We start from the raw sequence: 22,101 nt of genomic DNA, 5'->3' as shown, positions 1-22,101 counted from the left end.
GCTCTTAGTCCACGAAAAAAAGTGTGGAAATTGCTATGCAGGTAAAAGGAGAGGAACTTGCATTGAAAATCTGAGAGAGCAGCAGCAGAGGCAGCCTGGCATCTATAAGAAAAACCAAAGTAGTCTAGATATTATTTCATCCCCTTCCCTAAGTGGATAGTTATCTACTCCTACCAAAGCCCTCTCCTTATTTCAAGCTCTCCACATTACAGGTGATAATCTGCTGAGAGCTCAAGGCTCAAGAGCATTACCAAGAGTTCACCACAAGCGTTGCTCAATGACATCTCTCGCTCCTGCGGCCGTACCACTCGCACACAGACCTCTCCACGCAGTGATTTCACACACCTGAAGGTGTTACAACCCAGAGAACAACCCAGCAACACAAAGTTAGGGTGAATTTTACTTCTGGGCTTGAAACGTTATTCCAGAATACACAGCAGAAGCGCTGTAGTCTCTTTTCAACCCATAACTTGGCAAAAGTAATTAGGAAAAGAAAAACCAAACTCCTTTTTATTTTATTTTTTCACTTTTGGAAAGCATTTTACACAGGTTTTGATCTTCAGAATACCTTGGAATCAGTAGAAAAAAAACCTAACTGAACAGTTTGTCTTTACAATAGAAACCTTTCAGGAGTCAAAATCGAGACTAAAAAAATACATGCAAAACATACTCCTTCCAAAACACAACTGGAAACAAAGCACCGAACTACACAAATATGCAGAACGAAACAGCGTTGAACATCACAGAAGTAGTCTTCATAAAAGGTGTAAAAGTCACCTATTCACTAGGCACTGTTCACTTGTTTAAACAGAAGAGACAATAAAAATATTGTCCACAAACTTGCAATTTCAACTCAAAAGGCCGTAGCTAGAAATTCCTCTATGTGTCATGCTTCAATAGCGACCTGAAAGGAAAAACAAAATATATATGTATTTTTACACTCCACTGTTAAGACTTCCAAGGATTGACAGGTTTAATTAAGAGTTCTCAATTCACTGCCACCCCTCAAATCCACATCGAGTTCGTGCACCTTACGATTTGCCTGTGACAAAGCCCAGCAGTCAGTATGGTTGTGCCAGGAAGTTCCTTTGGGTAGAAAACCCCCAGTGCACAAAGAATTCACCCCAAAATTCACCCCGTTTGGGTTTTTTTCAGCTTCCCCATGTGGCAGTAAAAGGGGTGACACTTGTTTTCTGAGAACACAACCTCTTCACTCCCTCTCCATCCACTACAAGGGGAGTATGTTAGGAATGCTGTTGTGTTTTATTACACATTATTCATTATTATTATTATTATTATTATTATTCTGGGCCCCGCACTTCAAGAAAGATGTTGAGTTGTTGGAGCAACCCAGAGGAGGGCGACCAAGCTGGGGAAGGGTCTGGAGGGTCTGACCTACGAGGAACGGCTGAGGGAGCTGGGGGTGTTTAGCCTGGAGAAGAGGAGGCTCAGAGGTGACCTTAGTGCAGTCTACAACTACCTGAAGGGAGGTTGTAGTGAAGTGGGAGTCGGCCTCTTCTCCCAGGCAACTAGGGACAGGACAAGAGGACACAGCCTCAAGCTTCGCCAGGGGAGGTTCAGGTTGGACATTAGGAAGCATTTCTTCTCAGCAAGGGTCATTAGCCATTGGAAGGGGCTGCCCAGGGAGGTGGTGGAGTCACCATCTCTGGAGGGGTTTAAGAAAAGACTGGCCATGGCACTTAGTGCCCTGGTCTAGTTGCCATGGTGGTGTCAGGGCAAGGGTTGGACTCGATGATCCCAGAGGGCTCTTCCAACCTGCTTGATTCTATGATTCTGTGATTACATTTCTGCCATCAAAATGCAGCTTTATCTTCCACGTAAATAAGCAATTTAGAAAAAAAACCCCACACTATCTGGGCCTTAAATGAAGTTAACCTCCTCTTGGGAAATTTAGCTGCAGTGTGAGAACGTGTGAGGGTTGGGAATTGAGCCTTGTTGTCCCAGAGGCGACCAAACTGTCAACGTACTGTGGACTCCTGTTGTAACAGAAAGAAATGGTACCTCCCACTTTGTAACAAGGGGTATTACCTGGTTTATTTTCTTGCAAACTAAATATTTGCTCTGTCCTCAAGGCTGTCGGTTGCTCGATGAAACATTAAAGGGAACCATGGTTCAAAAAAAAAAAAACCACCACACTGAAGTCCCGCAGTCTTTATGGACACAAACCCTCAGGAGAAGTGGAAATTTGCTTTTGAGATGTGAGCTCAGAGTACTTACGAGGCGAATAGGATCGAGATCTGGATCGAGATCTGTAGCCCCCTCGGCTGTAATAAGGGGATGGTGACCTCCTCCTGGGAAAGAGGAAACAACCCCTGCGTTAGAGCCTGGGAGAGGCTACATGGATACCTCTAACCCGATCCTAGTATCAAGGGTGTGCTTAGGAAAGCTAATGAGCACAAAAAGAGCTGATCAACATTTCTACTGCATAACAAAGCAAAGATTTGCATTTTCTTAACGCTATTTTTATTACTGGGTCAGAGTAATATTACTTTGGACTAATAAAAGCAATACAAGGTCTCCTGCGTTCACAATTTGACCGCCTGCCATTCTAGCTTCAGGCCAAACAAGTTGTTTTGGTTAGTTTCACACCCCAAACAAGCAGTGTTAAGCCAAATCACACCTAAACTTTGAATCTAAGTTGTTTGTTCCGAGATGAAGAGTTGATTTGAGTAGCAGACACTGCTACAACCAACCCCACCCCCAAACCCCTCCGTTCCAGGCACTTTCCTTGCCTAGTTCCACTAATCTCCTAATAAAAAAAAAAAATAAATCCCCAAGCGTTCAGGACATTCACTTCTTGGCATAAATCACAAGTTTTTCCTGGGCAAAGCCACACTAACCTGTCCCTATACTAACGTCTCCCCTCTATGCAGCGATGAGGGAACCCTGAAATGAATTGCACTGCTCACGGAAGAGCTGCCAGTGCTCAGCATCCACTGAGCTTCTGTTAATGTGTTTAAAGATATCCTAGACTCGATTCATAGAATACTCAAAAAATATCATGTATAAGATATCAAAAAACATATTTCCACTGTTGACCAGCCACTGAAAACTTCCCTATCATACACACCTGTAGAACTGATCCCTGTCTTGAACAGCTCTCCAGCCTCCTCCGCCGCCGCCACCACCTCCTCTGCGAATACAAAACCAAAACGACTTTTGAAACTTTTAAAAATAACCAAAAAGTTCCTTGTACAAGCAAAAAGCATCGTCAGGCATAAGAAAATGATGTGAAGACAAGAACACATTGGTTCTCACACTGGATAATGGTGAATTACTTCACTATCTTCATTTTTATGTATTCCTGGCCTGAGTTGGCTGAACTCGGTGTCAAGGAGCAGTTAATGTCATGTTCCAGCTGACCAATATTGTATTTTACGATGCCATACCCTCCAACAAGCAGCATTTTAAGATCCTAAGGCTGTTTCTATTCTCAGATCCTCACCCACTTGAGGCAAGCAATTCCATTTTATTTTTTCAAAGCAGCAGGATCAACTCACTGTCCTGAGGAAAAAGTTGATTCCAAGGTGGAGACAGGGAAAAAAAAAAAACCCACTCTTACATTTTAACACTTTGTGTTTAAGGGCATTTAAGAACAGAGGTACAACCTCTCCTTATACAGAAGCTGCCTAGAACTGAAACAACACATTATAGTATTTAACAGTATATTAAGTGGTTGGGCTAGTACCTCCAGAGGTTTAGATACAGTAAAGCATTATCAGGAGGAGATCAAATCAAGTTCAGATTAGGACCAGTCACTGCCGATGTCTCACAGCAGCTCAAAAAGGCCGTAAATCATATGAAAAAGAACCCCCAAACACTAAACCACATTTTCAAATCAGCAGATCTCCTGTTTTTTTTTAAAGTCTCCTGCATTTGGTAGATAGTCAGTGTGCAAGTTGTTTTTTTTTTTTTTTATTTAAAGGTTATTCTTTAGTCTACAGATACTTTTCCAGCCAAGATTAAGCATCCCATGGCACTGAGGAGAAATTAAAGCTTTAACATGACAATTCCCATCTGAAATTGTATTTCCCTTAAGGCATCACCACACACAGGGCAAGGAAAGCAAAGTAATTGTTAGCAATTGATTTGCTAGGGTGGAGTACTAGTATGCAACGCTCTAGGGCATCTCTAACAAGTCTAACTTTCCCCTCCCCAAGGAAGCACTCACGACACACACACACACAACTACCCCTCTCAAACGACCAGTACCTGGCAGGATGAGAGAGTAGGTAGCTGACCTGGGCAGACCACGATATTTTTTTAGCCACACACAAACCATCTGTGCCTTACTTTCAGTCTTCCAGTATCTAATATCTTCTATGAAAAGACATCAAGGATCTGCAGTGAGCTTTTAAAAATTGGGGCGTGCTTTGTTGGGGTTCCCTTTTTCTTTCTCAGATAGGAAATAAGAAATCACCCTTGCTGGAATTGTCACTACTGTGAGTATTTCCACCCCAAAGCACTAGTTCACAACAGACACAGGGTAAGAGAGCGCGTAGGAAGGTCAGAACGTCGCCCAGCACGTGACCGAGGCATGGCCATGAACTCTGATATGCTACACTCACTTCTCACATCACTTCTTACCAGCCTGCTCTTCCTCATCTAACACATGTACTCTTCTTTATGTTCAGTCACCACCACAGTCTGCAACTCTTCTCACTAGCACGCACCCAGAACTGAGGTAGTTACAACTTCTGATAATGTTTTACAAACCTCTGAGCCCCTGTTCACTCTCAGGAGTGAAAAAGTAACACTTAAGCACTAAAGACTAAGAGCCATGCCATAATCTACACCAGGAATAAATTACATTTCAAGAACACGCACGCAACAAACAACAGCTTTCAAGGACAACCAGTACACCCTGACTGACCCTAAGGAAATCTGTACTGTGAAGAAGCACAAGAATAAAGACCAATGGTGTAAAACTCTTCGCAAACGCCACGTGGCCCCACATCTTCTGCTGGCCCTTAGGTGCCTTTGCCATTTGATGGGTTCACATCAGAACACAACACACAAAAACAAGCTGGAAGCACCACTTACAGACTGCTTAGCAGGCTATGCTGCAAGTCTTCTGTTCCCCAACACTTTGGCGAGCTGCTTCAGTTAATTTACCCACTAGATTTCAGTTAATTAGTACATTAAGGGCTATGTTAACTATCCCAAGCAAGTTTTTGTACCTCGTGCTCTGAAACAAACTGGAAGTTTGGTCAAAGAGCCATCTACCACGTATGAAAGCCCATGTAAAAGCGCTGGCAAAGTGAAACTCAACACATCTTGGTTCTTGTGTGGCCGGAATCAACTTCAGATTTTAGCTGCTACAATTCTCCAAAATGTTTAAACCACTGATGTCTCAAGAAAATGGATTGTTAGAGGCAGAGAAATACCCTAATGCCTGCTTTGCTTCCCAGAAACGTGAGCAGAACGCTTCTGTCATGCATTCACCGTGATGATGTAGAGCACCTTGACCCCTCCCTGCCCACACAGCAGCACTGAAGCGCTGTAGAAGCAAGGCAGGGAGGGGAGAAACGGCCTGGAAGCAATGCCAACAGCTGGGGAAGGAGAAACTGTGGCTAGAAGTAGTGGGAGGGGAAGGAGATACCTGCCCTCAGTCACTCACAATGGCCATACAACTATCAATAATAGTATAAAGATGATACTTTTTTCTACATCTAGAAAGCAAGTACACTGTACTAGAAAGAGTACACTGGAAGCTGAGATCACAGAATTTATTATTTCTTTTGTCTTCAAGCTGTAAAGTGATAATGCCATTTGAATTCACCACGAATACATGGTTGCCATCAGGGAACAATCCTAAATCCACCCATCGCTGATGCATTTAAGCTTTGCAAACCACTTAGAAAGCCCTACTACAGAATTCTGCAACTACAGGAACGTTTGGTAATTGCAGACAGAAAAAAAAAAAAAAAATCAACTCTTATCTTTGTGTCCAGCTTAATAGTGCCCCAGAAATTGTGAGGATTTCACAGGGGACAAGTCTAAACACAGAAGTTTAGACTGAAGACAGACAGAAATCGGAGGTGTGAGTCCTTCAAGTCAAACACACACATCCCACCTGACAGAGTATGTTAAAAAAGCTTTTTTAGGCACATGTCCAACACAGAACAGGTAACGTTCCAATCCCTGATTCCTCCTTTTTGGCAACATTTGAGGTGCCATGATTATTAGTAGGGGATACTGGTGACCACTGAAATCTCCCACTTTTTGGCTACTACACTACACTCAAAATGTAACTTGGCACTGTGATACCACCACAAATATTACATCTGCACCTGTATCCCCACCATTTCACTGCTAACAGATGAACCAACAAAAGATTCTTTTAAAATGAGAGTATAGAGAACATACTCTGTTTTTCAAAACTTAATGCAGATTAAAAAAGCATTATGGACTAACTCATGCCCCAGGTTAAACATCACGTAAGTGTTTCTCAACCTGGTTTGGACTGAGCAGTCATTTTGGTCAAGATTTCATAGTAAGAATCCAGAATGACAGTGAATGCAAAAATATTTTGGCATATATATATATGTAGTATGAACTGAGTAACATTTATATAGGTAGAAATGTAGATGAGAAAGCAGAGTTTAAAAAGCAGTCGAGCATTACAAATATTGCCTCACCTGTACGATCTGCTGTAATAGTCACGATCATCATACCCTCTATCATACCCTCTGTCATAGTAATCTCGTCGTCGTGAGCTGCCACTACAAGTAGTGAAAGAGAATTACACTTAAAACAGAAAACATTAACACTGTTTGCAGTGCTTTTCAGTAGGCACACAGTTAAGTACACACTATTTTAACTGGGTGTCCTCATAGCTGAAATGATTGTGAGCACTCCTACTTTCCCATCAGTGCAGATGGGAACAGAACTACTTGCTTTTTAAAATGCTTGAATGTTCACATAGCTACTTTCCTCCTTGGTCTGAAACCTCTTAACCTTTTGATATCACAGGCACACGAGGAATTCCATTCTGTGACAACTCTTCATTCACTTTTAACTCTCAGAAAGCTCCTTTTGGAAAAACTTTCTGATTAAAAAAAAATAACCTGCAGTCTCAGCACAACATTAACTATGTAACCACCAGTACCGTAAGCTGAAAGCACTGGGAAAACACAACTGGGAAATGACTTGGGAAAACAATTTACATTCTTGGCAACTTCGAGTCAAAAGTGTACTCTGTGGACAGGGCAAACTGCGCCACACAGCTGCTTAATTAGTATTTGTTAATTCACTCTGTGAAAACTTGTGCTTGCAAAAGACACCCATATTTGAAGGTACACAAGGCAGCAACTGAAAGTAATTTAGAAATTGTCAAAAAAACCTCACTGTAGACTTATTTAAATGTTTAGCTAGCTCATGCCTGGGCTGCATAACTAAGGAACACAGGTTTCTGCTCACTGTAATCCAGGCTGACCCTGTATCAGTCACTGCTAAGTGCCGTATAAATTAACTCCTAAAGAGCTGGAAAGATCTGCATTACTACTGATGGCTGTCCACATGTAGTCTTTTTTTTTAAATTCTGAAGAGCCTCCTTTATCAGCTGAGTTTTTTAGTTTTCAGCAGCTTTGCCAGGTAACCACATCAGTGTTAGCACAGCTCTTGTCAAGGAGACTTGACAATCCTATCCTGTACTGGTTTGGAAAAAAAATCTCACACAAGTAACTTACTAAGTGGGTCTTCCCATGTAGATTCCAGGGGTAGGTGTGTGAGGTCTTTTTGTTATGGAGAAGTCCACCCGGATCCTTCTTCCGTCCAGCTCCATTCCATTGGCACGTTCCTTTGCCTAAACGGAGTGATGAAATACAATCAGCTGCAGGTATGAACTTTATTACCAACACCAGTTTCTAACCACTGCTTCAAGTACTAAAATGGCTCAGTTAAGATGCACGTATCTAACTTTCACTTATGCCTTTACATGTAACACTGAACATAAACTGTAAGACCTTCTAGGCCAGCTGGATATAAGCTTGAGTAACCACGTAAAACATGACTTATATTGCATAAAAAGCCTGAAAGGAACACAATTTAACAACTGTTACAGTACCTCTGTTTCTAAGATGATTAAAAGGAACCTCTGAACATGCTTAAGTAGGGAGATGTAACAACTCCAACAGGCAACATGAAGCAAAGCATTTGTAAGCTAACAAAACAGCACTGTTATGTTGATTTAAGTTGTTTTTTCCTCAAAACCTACCATAACCTTGAATATAGTAATATCTGAAGTCATAAGTAAATCTGAAGTAAAAAAACCCAAATCATTGGGGTTTTTTTCTGCCACGTTAGCAGGACCTACAACCAAAGCTCCAACCTAACGTGGAAGTCTTCAAACCAAATTTGGAAAAGATGACACTAGAGACTTCAGTAGTGGAATTTACACTGAATAGAAGCCTAGTTACAGCCCATAAGCATGCTGCTCTCCAAGGGCTGCCCCGAGTGTAGAATCCCCTGTTCATTCTGTAGCACTTGTAAGCACAAATCCCGTAATTTATTATAGGGTATTGACACTGCTTCAATTTACTGCCTCCCTTAGGGTTTCCCAGAGACATGTGCAGGGACCAGGAAGCCACCGTACACTTGCCTGGCCTTTTATTTTCAGAAAAGATTCCCTCCCCACCTTCCCCTTTCAGACTGAGGCACTACAAGTCAGCAGAGTGCACGTTAGTGCTCCTAAGAGACCTCTGAAACATCCGTCTGGTCCCCTCTGAACACGCCTGTCATTAAATATAAGATCACACGTGGAGTTAGGAAGGAACTCTCATCTCATAATTAGAACAGAGAGCCTGTGTTTCTATTTTCTTTCCCTTGCTGGCATGGTTTGCACTATGGCTAGCCTGAAGTTTGCTTTTGCGAGTTACACAACAGCTCAGCCTGCACAGGGACCAGCATTCATGCCCCTCTCGTACACAGTACTAAGCCTCTGACGTTTATTATGAGGTGCCAAGTGTTTTTTAGGTCCTCAGAAGGCAGGGAAGAGAAGATACTGAGGACTAGCTTGCATAATGATTATTTCATATAGGCAAAAGGAACTTTAAAGGCTCCTATAGCATTTGAAAGGTCAAACAGGGAGTTCCCCCAGGCTATATCCTGTTAGTGTACATAGAATCACAGACTGGTTTGGGTTGGAAGGGACCTTAAAGCCCATCTAGTTCCAACCCCCTGCCACGGGCAGGGACACCTTCCACCAGACCAGGTTGCTCCAAGCCCCATCCAACCTGGCCTTGAACACTGCCAGGGAGGGGGCAGCCACAGCTTCTCTGGGCAACCTGGGCCAGGGTCTCACCACCACATCCCAGCAACTGAGAACACAGCAAACACCCCACACGTTCGGTACCCCAACCCACCTCCTTGGCATCCTCAACGTTCTCAAAGTACACAAAGGCAAATCCTCTGGAACGCCGAGACTGCTGATCATACACAATGGAAACGTCAGCAATGGGACCATACTTGGAGAAAACTTCTCTCAGGTCTCTTTCTGTGGTGTACAGACTCAATCCGAACACGCCAAGACAACAGTTTGGGTCAGGATTTGCCTGAAGGAAGGGGACAGAGAGATAGGTATTAGAATAAAATCGCTTGTGTTTGCAGTACAAGGTATTTCACAAGTTGTGATGTCAGAGCTTCAAGCCAAAACAACAAGTAGATACTGCTGAGGTTCAGGTTGGGTTAACCTGCTAAAAGACACCATTACAATCAAACCTACAAACCTCCTTTCACAAAAATACTTTACATTTCTCAGGGTACTCTACAAACTACAGTTACAGCACATAATAGATGCTGTGTTTAAGAAGTTTCCCCTCCGCAGGCTAGCTGATGACTGTTGAATGTGGAGAGACACACACACAGACAGAGGCCTGGACCACATCTTCCTCCGTGTTAGTTATTACTTTTTCCCCCTAATTCAGCATGAACCACACTCAGCCACCTGAGCCTGTAAGGAGCTAAAAGCAAGCTGCTTTGCGTGCTCATTTCATCAAGACACCATCAAATCACGTTTTAATGAAATGTTTTGTTTTCCCAGGCTTTCTAATCAAGAAAAGCACAAATGTTTCTCCCTCTGCTCTTCACTGCATACATTTGCTCATTTATTCCAGCAGGTACACTGATGCCTGCACTGGGAGCACTTCTAAAAGCATCTGTTAAAAGCCAAACAAGACACCCCCACCCCACAACCCTCAGCAAACTTATGGAGAGCTACTGTTTATCAAAAGCCAAATTACAATTAACCTCAACACCACCTTTTACACAGACCTGAGCAGGAAGCAGAATGTTTTTCTGGAAAACTCCAATTAATTAATTCAGTGATTTCAGGATGTATTCGGGACTATGTATGAGTCACCTGCTTCTGTAACAGACGTACCCTGTTTCCAATATGACGTCTGCGAGTAGACATGGGGGAATGGCTGTGGCTGTGTCGTCGCCGATAATCCCGACTGTAAGACCTACTCCTGGATCTCCTGTGAGAGCGGGAACGAGAGCGGGATCTTGTGTAGTGTCTACGGGAACTCCTCCTTGATCTAGATCTGAGGGGAAAAAAAGAACAAGGAAAAAGTTACAGTGTTGGGTTCGTTTGGTTTTTTTTAACCCTTCAAAAATATTCACAAACAAAATGTCTAAATAACCATTTTCTAGAAACCTGCTGCACCACATGATTCAGCTATAATCAACTTAGTCACTACTCTCAAGGACTGCGTGCTAAATCTTTACAAGTGGATTACTGTAGATGCTCTCAGAGCATTTCTACTGCAGAACAGGAACCTCAGCTTCCATTTTAGTTAGCTTTTAATTCCCCCATAGCTTTTAACTTTCTCTAACAAGGCTATCTTGGTTTGACACAGTGTATGCTTAGAACAGTCACAGCATTTACAGTAGTAGTTAAAAATAGCTGGGGTGGCTTTCTTTAAAAGACTTAACAGAAAAAGGGAACAGGAATAAATGACTCAACATGAAGCATGCACGATTGCAGAGGTGCACACTCCTGCTTAGTCTAGCACTCTGAACAGCACTGCCTTCAGTGACACTGAAAAGCAAATACACTTTTTACACAGTGCGTAACTACAAGCACAGAAGTCTGGCCAACGCCCCTGAAACAGAGCTTAACACAACTGAAGCCATAAAGCTGTAGTAGGGTTATTTCCCTGCTGGTATTTCAACAGTTATTTACCATTAGCTGTTCATGAATATTTACATGTTCACACTTTAAGTGTATTCAGGCAAAGGTGTAACTGCTCACTAATTTCAGCCCGAGCCTCCTCAGAACAGCTCCAGGAATGTTTCCTGACAGCACTAGGTCGGTGGAGATGAGGTCCTGGAACACTTCAATTCCTTCTCCTAAACCCTCAGCCCTCCCAACCCAGGCAATCGTAGCTGAACCGCTGGGCAGGCACTTAAACTGGAATACTACGCTGATGGCAGTCACTGAATAATGTGCATTCCACACAACTACAAAGAAAACTCCTGCAGGGCTATGTGTAACAAACAGTTTAATATTCAAAGGCTCTTAGCTATAAATCATTAATCTTCAGACTCTTGTTTATGTCTAAGTGTCCTTCTCTATTTTGCAGAAGGCAAGGTAGCAAGTACTGACCAAGAACACAAGCTCCCATCGTGGCACAGCCAGGTTTCCCAGTACCACCACCACTACGCTGGCATGAAGGAAGCTCTGAACCTGAACCTGTTTTTACTCCTGAGCATTTAACAGCTTCTTCCACAGTCAGGATTTCTCACTGTCACCACTGCATGATATACACTATGTTACAGGCCTCCTTAAAAAAATGCCTTCAACCTCATCAGAAGCGAGCCAGCTAAGTTCTGTCTTCCTCAACTTGAAACATATACACGTGTCCAGAAGAAACGATTTCAGCACGTCCCATTACAACATTTCTAACTATGTATTTAGAAAGAATAAATAATTTTTGGCAACAGAAAGTAAAAAAAAAAAAAGAGAGAACTTCCCTGAGGTGGGGAAGACAGACAGAAATAATAATAAAAAGGAGTTAAACACATGCACACAGCCACATTTCAACTGCTGACACAGAAAAAAAATGAAGGCAAACATACAACTGATGTTCCAGGTAACAGAATGCACCCATCACACATTTCTAACCCAGGCAACCCGTTATGTGAGAGAATAAGGCTTATTTTAAGTAGGCACTGCTTCTATCACTGCCTTAAATGTCATATTGCCATTATTCTCCTTTGCCACCACAGCTGAAAATCCTACTCCTTCGTTAAGAATTGTTTAGACTTCACAGAGTCAGCCAAAGATAACAATATTGCTGTGCTGCTGCTGAAAACTTCAATAAAAGCAGATTTTTGAAATCAAGTAGATCCACACCCCAACTGATAAATACGCCAGGACACAGATTAGTTCCCAAATCAAAGTTTAATTTATAAAGCTGGTAACTCAAAAATACATTTGCAACAGAAACTGCCAAGAAATATGAAAGTTCTCACAAGGTTATTTCTCTGGCGAGAGCCAGAGTTAGATGATCTGCTCATGATCACATCCAAACATGTGACGGCACTGAAAACAGATGTAAGTATGTTGGTTCTAAATACGTGCCTTGACACAATTCTGCCCAAATCTGCTAATGAACACACTCTAACTCTGCAATAAATATTCTTCCAGTATTTCCAGCCACAGGCATTTTCAAGACAGCTGTTAAATGCTCAGGAAACCGTGGTAGTCATAAGCTTCTACTTCTGTTCATAAAAAAAGTAAAAATTAAGTTGCCAGGGTATTATTTAAAGGGTGATTTCTCAGAGTAAATGATTTGTCAGGTCTCTTGTAAATTCTACATCTTTTATTTGCTTTTTCCAGCGTTTTATACAATTTGTGATTGCATTCTTACACAGTATTATGGTTATTCTGCAAGTGAGAAACATGGTGCTTTGAAGAGTATGGAATCCCTAGGCGTTATGGATTAAGGTGCAGAAGGACATGCTGGGCTGGGTCCTGACTTGTTTGTTATTTTACAACTAAAAGGTTCCCCAAAGGTGTTTTGCAGTCTCTGTCCTCTGAGGTTTTCAAAACCCAACTGGATAAAGCCTTGAGAACACGGTCCGAGCCCAGAGCTGACTCTGCCTTGAGCAGAATTTTGGACTGGACCCTTCCTGAGCTGTCCTATGAATCTCTCACTACTAGTAATTCCAGAGGTCACTCTGATTTCATACTCTCTAAAGCGATATTACTCTACCAAGTATTTAATAATTTAATTTGACATCTTTATTCTTGTGCTACAGGGATTGCCAAGTGTGTGATTTGACACTTGTGGCTGTGCCTGAAGCACACAAAAAAGCCCAGCCCATTCCTCTGCTGTCAAAATCTCCCAAGTATTTTCCTTCTCACAAAAGCCTTTAAAACGGATCACTTTGATCTTGCAAGGAGACCTGAACACAGGATTTGATAGCTTTCCATCGTGGGTGATTGCTAATAGCACAATGTCTTCCAGAGTGGTCATCCTTCCTCCAGCCTGACCCTCAAGCTTTGACAAGCCTAATTCATTGCTTATACACACACTGTGACCAGCTCAACTGGAAACCCCACTGCTGAAACCCGTGTTAACCTGAATGCTTACAAATGAGTAAAGAAACTATCAACACATTCACTTCTGTAGTCAGTGCTCAATTACCTAGCCTCTTAATAACATCATTCACCCTTTTACAGGTTTTATTGCCTTTCTATTCATTCTTTATCGAATATCTATCTCTTACATGAATGACACACCTGGTAAAGCCAGCGTGAGGTGGCTAGCAGTGACGTTTCTAGCCTTATTTTTAGACTATCAGCATATTTTATGTTTCAGTTGTGTCTGTTAACAGATTTAAGAGGAATTTGGTCACTGTGCACAGCTTGTTTAGCAGATGAGTAGAAGGGCAGGTAATACAATGCAAAAGGCATTTTCATACTGCACATTTGCCTTGCCACATAACCAATACAATAAGCAAGCTACTTTCTCCACAACTTTTTTTTGAGCACTTGGAAAGCTGTCTAAATCTTGAAAGCTTTCCAGTCTGGTAATTTTCAAGTTAAATTAATATAAATTTAAAAGGTCAGACAGATGTCTGTTGAAATTCACATTTATCTTTTTCACAGAATATACCGTTAACTACTCCAGAAACATCACTGCTGCCAGTGAGAAAACATAATAATGTGACCTAAAATGGGAAATCTGCTGATGCACCTACTTCTTTTAATGCAAAACTAAGATCTAGAGCTCCTAATGCTTCACACTCAGAAACTAGCCATTATTGTCAGACTTAAAAGGCAGGCCAGCTCCAAACTGTATCAGCAGAGATACAAGCCTACGTAGCCAACTACCTCTTAAAAAGCTGTAAAAAGATCTAACTTGATAGTTTAGCTTTTCAAATCCTGAAACCACACATGTCCCTTTGGATTCAACGTCCACAGACCACCAGTTATGTCTGGAAACAGAACTGGGCTACACTGGACTTCAGTTCACCGCTGACATCATCATCTGACTTGCGAAGAGGAGGAAGAGGTATAAAAGAAGTAAACTCACCTGGATTCAGATCTGGATCTAGATTTTGACCTGGAACGCCTGGAATCCTCCTTAGATCGAGATCTTGCAGGGGTGTGCCTCCCCGACTTGCCAGACCCATGAGCACTTCCGCTTCTGGAAGCAGAACGGGATTCCTGCACGCAGATATTGAAAGCCTAATTTGTACACCATTCCTCGTTTACCTAAGGTCTGTAAACAAGCTCCAGTGAAATAAATGGTAAAAATTCATATCTATGTGTCCGGGCAGTTGGCATTAGAACTGCCTAGATTTTTAAGAAAGGTTGTTTTTTTTTTTTTTTTTCCCTGGTAGACACTTCTTTACCCTGCATATACTTTTGCTATTAAACAGATAATGCATGCATGTTTAGCAAAATATACAGGGACACATAAACAGACTAGTAATTACTTAGCGTAGTGCTTTCAGATTCCAGATTACTTCTTATCTTAACTTCATTTTTATTCCTTTTCTTCATTCTTCCGTTTCAAATTCTGACTTCTTTCATCTTCCCCACTTCACACAAATTGCTCAATATTCTACAAGTGGGACTTCTGGTCTGATAATTAGCATGCATTCACTTTCTTTTTTTTCAAATTTCAGCTTCACTTATTCCTGAGCTTCAAATAATTCTCATTTATAAAACTTGTCAAATGGCGACTTCCGCATTTTCCTTCTTCAACATTAACCTTAATAGAAAAAGAACAGGATGAAGAATATTTAAAAACTCCAGGATAAAATCTAGTGCCAAAACTGAAACTAGAAAAAAAAAAAATTGTTTTGTGGACTTTTACTATATATGCAGTTCAAGAATTGAATCTACCAAATGCCCTACTAGTCTACAAACAGATTCAGTCCATTCAGTTTAACTTAGCACTAAGCAACTGAATTCACTATTTATGCCTATATTTAATAGCAAATGCACAGCGGATCAACTGAACATCTACTAATGAATTCTAGCATGAGAAAACTCAAAATACTTTGCACTGTCAGCCACATACTTAGATAAAAATCAACAAGTGACTCAAGCTAGGTCCCTACTGTGGCCAGAGATGACTGACTGATGCACTTTTTGATCAATGACTTACGATTACATTACTTTTTGGGACATTTCTTGCCATTTAAAGGTCTAGTCTGAAGGTTTGTGAGCACAACTCCGCCTGCACAAGCGTGGTTACGTACACAGGCTTCGTGCTTCCAAGGAAATCATAATTTTCCACTGACTGAAAATCCAATTCTGCACAACACACTCAAACGCTGTTCTGGAATAACACCCCATCTACTCTATTATTTACCTGTAATCTTCTTTGGTAATGACATCACCTAATTAGCATTTTCAACTTTTTTATATGTATTTTTTTCATCAGTATAATATACTTATATTATACTTACAATATACTTCACTTCAGTCACAGGGCTTAAACACTGGGTCTGAACACACCAGAAAGTATTCTTTATTACTTGATATTAGAGAAAATTAAATGTTCAGCAGCAGAATTCTATTTTTACCCTAAATCCAAACAATTCTCAATTTTGTGTCAATTCTGACCAAGAATGCTCACTAACACCACCGGAGCACCAGATTCTTCTCAAAAATCACTTGATTTCTCTCTGTAACATCTCTTAAATCTCACCACTCACCGGGCATTCCGCACTAAGCATTCAGAAATTCATTTGCTAACCCAAAATTTAATTGTGTTTAAACCACTTCCACACAACTTAAAGTTTAGCTGCGTACAATTGCCTACCATGTGATACTGGGGGGACAGGGCAGGACACAACTTGCAGGATAAAGCAGATTTTCAATGAATACCAAAAGCAACAGATATAAAACAAAGCTTATCAAGGTCATATTCTTCTCTGGCAAAGTGTTTAAGGAGGTGTTCTAAACTATAGCCACCTCATAGACTAACCCCGCAAAGGGCAGTGCAAATATTGAGAATTAATTTAAGTTACAAATAACAAATTTAACCTAAACCCACAACTACCTTCAAAAGAAAACAATCCACGGAGTTCTGAGTTAACGTATTAGTTGAGTCATAAAAAAAAAAATATTCAGTTCTCTTTTTAAGAGTTAGACAAAGCAAGATTGAAGAAGGGATAAAAACCAAAGCTAAGGCTATTAATTTGAGGAAAAATATTCCCATTCACAAAACGTAACAGTCTTCACAGATTCAGGCTAGACAGAAGGAGCCGTGTCCAAATACAGGTGGTCTAAAACTGAGAAGGACACAAGAAACACAGGATGGGAGGGAAGCAGCAGGGAGGATCTTGCCCACAAACACACCCATAACCCTTTTGAGAAGTCAGTAAGCTCTGAAGAAATCAGTAGCAAAATGGTATTAGCATAAGCAAATTACTGAAGTCTTCATCTGTGTGATACATGTTTTTTTTAGAATGATCTTTGCTATATTATGGTAAGACTGATGTGGAAGCTGGACACCTAGGATCTGAGAAGAAACTTAGGAAGAAAAAAACCTTAAGACAACTGTATATCTAAATCAGAAAATTAAACAGCTGCTTATTTTCATCCAGCTCCTTTGGACTTGACAACATTTTCCAGTTTTTAAACATCCACATTTTGCTTCCAGATCATCCTTCTTCAAAACCTTTATCTTCAAACTACGATGACATTTTACAGGATTATGTCACTTTATACTTTCAGCCTCAAAGGAATTCACTGCACCTCACGTGCTCCAGATGTTACTGGTAATAACCCCTAAAATTTCCAAGCTCTTACCCTCCCCACCCCACCTCCCTACCCAACATTTCAAGCCCCAGGAGCCTGCAGCACTCCAGACAGTTTATGCCCCATTACACACACAAGCCACTCCCATGCTCGCTTAAACTGGAGAGTTTCTACTATCTGGCTTTGTTGTTCTTCACAGTTTCTTTTTCTACCTTTTGCTCTTTCACTTTATGAATTTTAAGTTTTTTTAAAAAATGCCAAAGTAGGCTCCTGTCATGACATGTGGAAGAAGAGAGAAGAAACAACCTTCTTTATCCTACCTATATTCAAGCACTGCTGGTAAGCAGATCAAGACTGGCATTCACTATTAAATAACTTTTTTTTTTTTGCCTAACCTTGAATTTGTGAAGTGTAGATTTTAAAAACCACCAGATCCTTGATCTTTACCAACAGTTCTTCCCCCCTCACCAGGCATTACTGGAATTCAGGTGGAAGCCCTGAAGTCCAGGCTTGTGGTTTCCAAATTATTCTTTCCATACTTTAAGCATATTAAAAACAGTGTAATACTGTAGGGATGATATTTTTAACACCTCTAAGCACACTCAAAGATGCGTTACAGCTGTCTATAAGCAGGGAATGCCACAACAGCAGGATTATTTTGGGGGCAGCAGACAGAAAAGGTTTCCATGGACAGAAGCAGCTGTAAGGTACGGAAGTGAGGACAAGGTGTTCTTCGCACTTCTGAGATCCAGTTTTTCCTCACGGGAATACAAGTTACAGATTTCAGTTACTTAATAATGTAAGATAAAATTATTAGTATTTAAATCCTAAATCCCTATAAACTTATATATTCCCACTTGTTTTTCTAAAGAAAGGTGCAGCCTCACCTTACACATCACCACGGTCAGATTTATTCAAGGTGTAACTGTGCTAACTTCACACTCCTTCAACCTCTCTACTCCTGAATTTAGCAATTGATCCAGCAGAAACCTTTTCAACCTAACCTTCTCAACCTGCTTCCTTAGGCCTTCTGCTACAACTCAGCAATAAAATCAGCATTTTTGAAAATATCTGTTAAGTACCTTGTAAGTACACCTATAAATTAAGCATTTATAGCATTCAAGTTACTCTGATTAAAAAAATGAACAAAAACCCTATCGTATTAAAGAGTTTAACCAGACACAGATCACATAATCACTCTCAGTATTAAGAAGATGAGACTATTTTTTTTCCTCTACTCTTCTTTCCAACCCTTCCACGCCTGAATCACATGTACAATTTCAACGAACAAAAACAAAACACAAGCGACTCCGAAAAACGTGGCAATTATTACAGCATACTGAGAGTATTTCAAGTGTATTCCAGTATTTGAAGTATTGGCAGCATTTAATAATTTATAGTCTCTTCAGTTAAAAAGTGTTTCCAGAGTTCAATCCCACTGTGGAGTAGAAGCTGTAAAAGAGAATTTGGGGATTTTTTTTTTTCTTCTTCCTTTTTTTTTTGTTCTAAACTGTGACATAAACCAGTTCAAGTTTGTATTGCTGTGGAAATAGTAAGTCCCATTACTTTTGAAAGCACCTGGTATTTCTTCTAGGACATTAGGACTCACGGCTACACAAGCAAATCAAGCCTGCAAACCAATGCAGCTGGAAACAGAATCAGAAAAAAAAAAATTCAGCTGATTTAATTCCCAGATCTGACTGACTACACAAACACTAGCACAAGGGAGAAAGCAGGAACACATTTTCAGGAGCACAATTCTTGTTGGCAGCAGGGACTTGGAACAGCTTAACACACAGCTGTAAAGTCATATCCTAGATCATTTATCCAAACACTGTTTCTACTCTGCAGAGACTTTAGCACTTCCAGCTTGAAAAAGCAGAAAGAAATTGACTCAGTAAAATATAAGCCTTAAGTAAGCCAAAAATATCATAAAACTGGCAATAGCATTAGAAAAGCCACTCCCTGATCTAGTCTGAAACAGCAGGCTTGTAGCTCTGTGGTTTTATCTTTTAGTTTTACAACGATGTACATTGCATACAACTTACCTATTTACGATTCACAAAAATTCAGACATAAGTCATTTTAAGCCTCGGTGAAGACTGCCTGCACATGATTTGTTTTTTTTTTTTTAATAAAAGTACAGAAAAGACAAAACAGAAGAGCGGGTGGGACAGCAATTGCTGTCCTCTCATACCCTGCACAATGATGTTTCAAAAAGACTTTGCTATGAAGGTTTTAACCTTTCCACTCGTTCTGATTGAAAATACAATGCAGGTTACCCTGACAAACTTTAGTAATTAGGCTACCACCTTAAACAGGTTTTCAGTCTGACTCGCACAATAGCAGTTAAATCAAATTTTTTAAAAAACCTAACACCCAGAAATCCACCTTGAGCAAGTCAGAATATTCCCTCACTAAAAATATACCAGTTGTAAGAGTGACATGAAGGCATCAATGAAAAGATAATACTGGGGGTGGCACGAGTCTATTCTTTAATCCCTATCTTTCAGCGTTCATTTCCATCCAGCATTTTTAGCTTCGTGAAGACCAATTTTTTCTAACCTAACCTACCTTAAAATAGTAACACTCATACTACTAAACCTTACTGTAGTGAATCTGAACAAGAAAAGGCCACAAAGACAAGACACTACAATTTTGTACTCAGAATTATTACATTCTCCGTATTTTTTTTTGCCACTTCTAGTGAAGGGTTAAAATTCCAACTACTTATCACCTCCACAACTCCCTCTGATGCTGCAGTAAGTTAAAAAGTTACAGACTAGTGCTAAAAAAAACCCACCAAAACCACAGTATTGACCTCTGCGCTGCACTTGTCTGTTGCAGTAAAAATTAAAGACCTCAAAGGAAAACAAGACTGATTCACTAAAAAAAACCCCAAGTATAGGTAATCTGTACTGCAGATGTACATGACAAACGTGAAGTTTAGCAACTCAACTGCGATATTAGTAAAATTCCCTCCAGACAGTAACCTCTTGCAGTAACTATGCAGTTTAAGAGCACATCTGCTGCAGGATTCACAAAGCAAAGATATCACCCTAGCCCTGAGCACGTTCAGTTTGAGGTTTAACCCTTCGACTACTGCAGTCACATTTAAATTAAATTAAGAGACCAAACACCCGGGTGCAAGGCTGCAACTACATCAAGAAGCGGAGTTAATATTTTACAAGCAGGAGCGAGGAGCGGCAAATCGGAGCTCAATTTAGAAAGTAATTCGCCAAAATTGAATCGCAAAGCAGCTTTGGAGAGAGTGTAACAAAGGCTCAAGGCTACAACCGGCTCGGGATGCTCCTTCCCTACCCAGGCGTTACCTAGCAGGGCTGGGGGACAGAGGACGAGGCACCGCGGCCCCGCCGCAGCCCGGCTGCGGGCTCGGGGGGGGGGGCGCTGAGCGGCCGTGGGCCCCCAGCGCTGCTGTGGGAGGCACGGGGGAGCGGAGCAGCGGCCGCCCGGCCCCGCCGCAGCCCCCCCATGCCCGAGGCAGGGCCAAGGCAGCCCCGCCGTGGAGAGAGGCGCCGGCGGGGCAAGGCCCGGGCCACGCAGCCCCGCCGCCCTCGGCCATTTTGTCCCTCTCCGGCGCGCCCGGTCACCAGCCCAAGATGGCGCCGGGCGGACTCACCACGGAGCGCGTCGGCAGATCGAGCGTCCCCGCCGCGCGCCCCCGCCGCCTCCCCGCCCGGGCCAGCCGCCATCTTCCCCCCCGCCAAGCCCCGCTCCCCCCGGGCCTCCCGCGCGTCCGCCGGGGCCTCCTCACCCGCCGCGGCGGCTCCGCCACCCGCTCCGCCCAGGCCGCGGGACGGGGGGGGCGACCGCACCGCCCAGAGAGGGGGTCAGAGGAACGGGGGAGGGGCGGCCCGTCCGGGCAGCGCACTGAGGCTCCGTGTATTACCCGCTCGCCGTAGTTCTGCTCGCCGCTGTCGCTCATCGTCCCGCCGCACCGCGCCGCTCCCGGCCACCGCAGCCGCCGCGCCGAGCCGAGCCAACCGTCCCCGCCGCCAGCGCTCCCCGCAGAGGAAGTGACGCGGCCTCCGCGCGGGAGGGGAAAGCCCCGCCTCCGCCGGCGGCCCTGAGGAGAGGCCCCGCCCCCCCGCGAGGCGAAGGCCCCGCCCACCGCCGCCATGAGGCGGAGGCCGTGGCCTTGGCGGTTACCCGCCCACCGGCCCCGGGCTCGGGAGCTGCTCGGTCCCGGGGGGCCACAGCCGGGCGAGTGACCCCTTCAGAGCCAGCCCCAGTGCCGTGTGGAGATGGTCCTGCCCGCCCGGCCCGGGCAGGCCGCGGCCAAGGCCGATATCTCCCCTTTCCCCCCGGCCTCACCCTCCGCAGGCCGCGCGGGCCGTGGAAATTTTAAATAAAATCACTGTGATGGCAAAGGGTCTTTCGTGGAGGAAATGCCCAAGAGTTTTAAAGCGTTAGTTCAGCGCAGGCCGGGACTGAAGGCAGGATATCTCTAAAATACCCACGCGAGGGCAGCACAGCATCACCGACCAGGGGTTTGTGCTCAGGCCTGGAGCTGTTCCCTCGCCACACACGTACCACTGCGGCTGCCAGGAGCGACACAAACACCTTTTCCTCCATCACAGGCTGTCACTGACTCTTGTCACGCGTATTTATTTCACCCTGGCACGACAAGCAGCGCGCGTAAAGCACCATCATCCCCAAAGGGTCACCGCTGCTCCCTCTGTGAAGGTATTAAACAAGGACACCCAAACGGAGCGGAGCGCCGTGACTTAAAATATACCCCCTCGGTTTAAGCAAAACACCGACTTATTCAGCGCTCTTGAAACCACGGCACTGCGCAAGGGTTGAAGTCTGGAGACAGAAGGAGTCAT

General features: G+C 42.8%; 1 protein-coding gene across 2 annotated transcripts; it reads right to left on the bottom strand.

The window, feature by feature from the left end:
- Positions 1-483: 483 nt before the first annotated feature.
- On the bottom strand, positions 484-21,275 carry TRA2B (transformer 2 beta homolog). Of its 2 annotated transcripts, XM_068421080.1 has the most exons (9): positions 21,162-21,275; positions 14,568-14,701; positions 10,403-10,565; positions 9,387-9,575; positions 7,713-7,828; positions 6,663-6,746; positions 3,092-3,154; positions 2,239-2,312; positions 484-904 (listed from the first exon to the last, which is right to left on the bottom strand). In XM_068421080.1, exons 1-9 carry the CDS (start codon positions 21,195-21,197, stop codon positions 894-896), a joined length of 870 nt encoding a protein of 289 aa, XP_068277181.1. In that variant the 5' UTR covers positions 21,198-21,275; the 3' UTR covers positions 484-893. The 2 variants fall into 2 exon arrangements, with proteins under 2 accessions (XP_068277181.1, XP_068277182.1); XM_068421081.1 differs by lacking the exon at positions 14,568-14,701 and having other exon boundaries at positions 21,162-21,252.
- Positions 21,276-22,101: the final 826 nt, after the last annotated feature.

Source organism: Nyctibius grandis, chromosome 32 (assembly GCF_013368605.1).
Source record: "Nyctibius grandis isolate bNycGra1 chromosome 32, bNycGra1.pri, whole genome shotgun sequence".
Classification (NCBI taxonomy): domain Eukaryota; kingdom Metazoa; phylum Chordata; class Aves; order Nyctibiiformes; family Nyctibiidae; genus Nyctibius; species Nyctibius grandis.
This window is presented reverse-complemented; position numbering and strand designations above follow the sequence as displayed.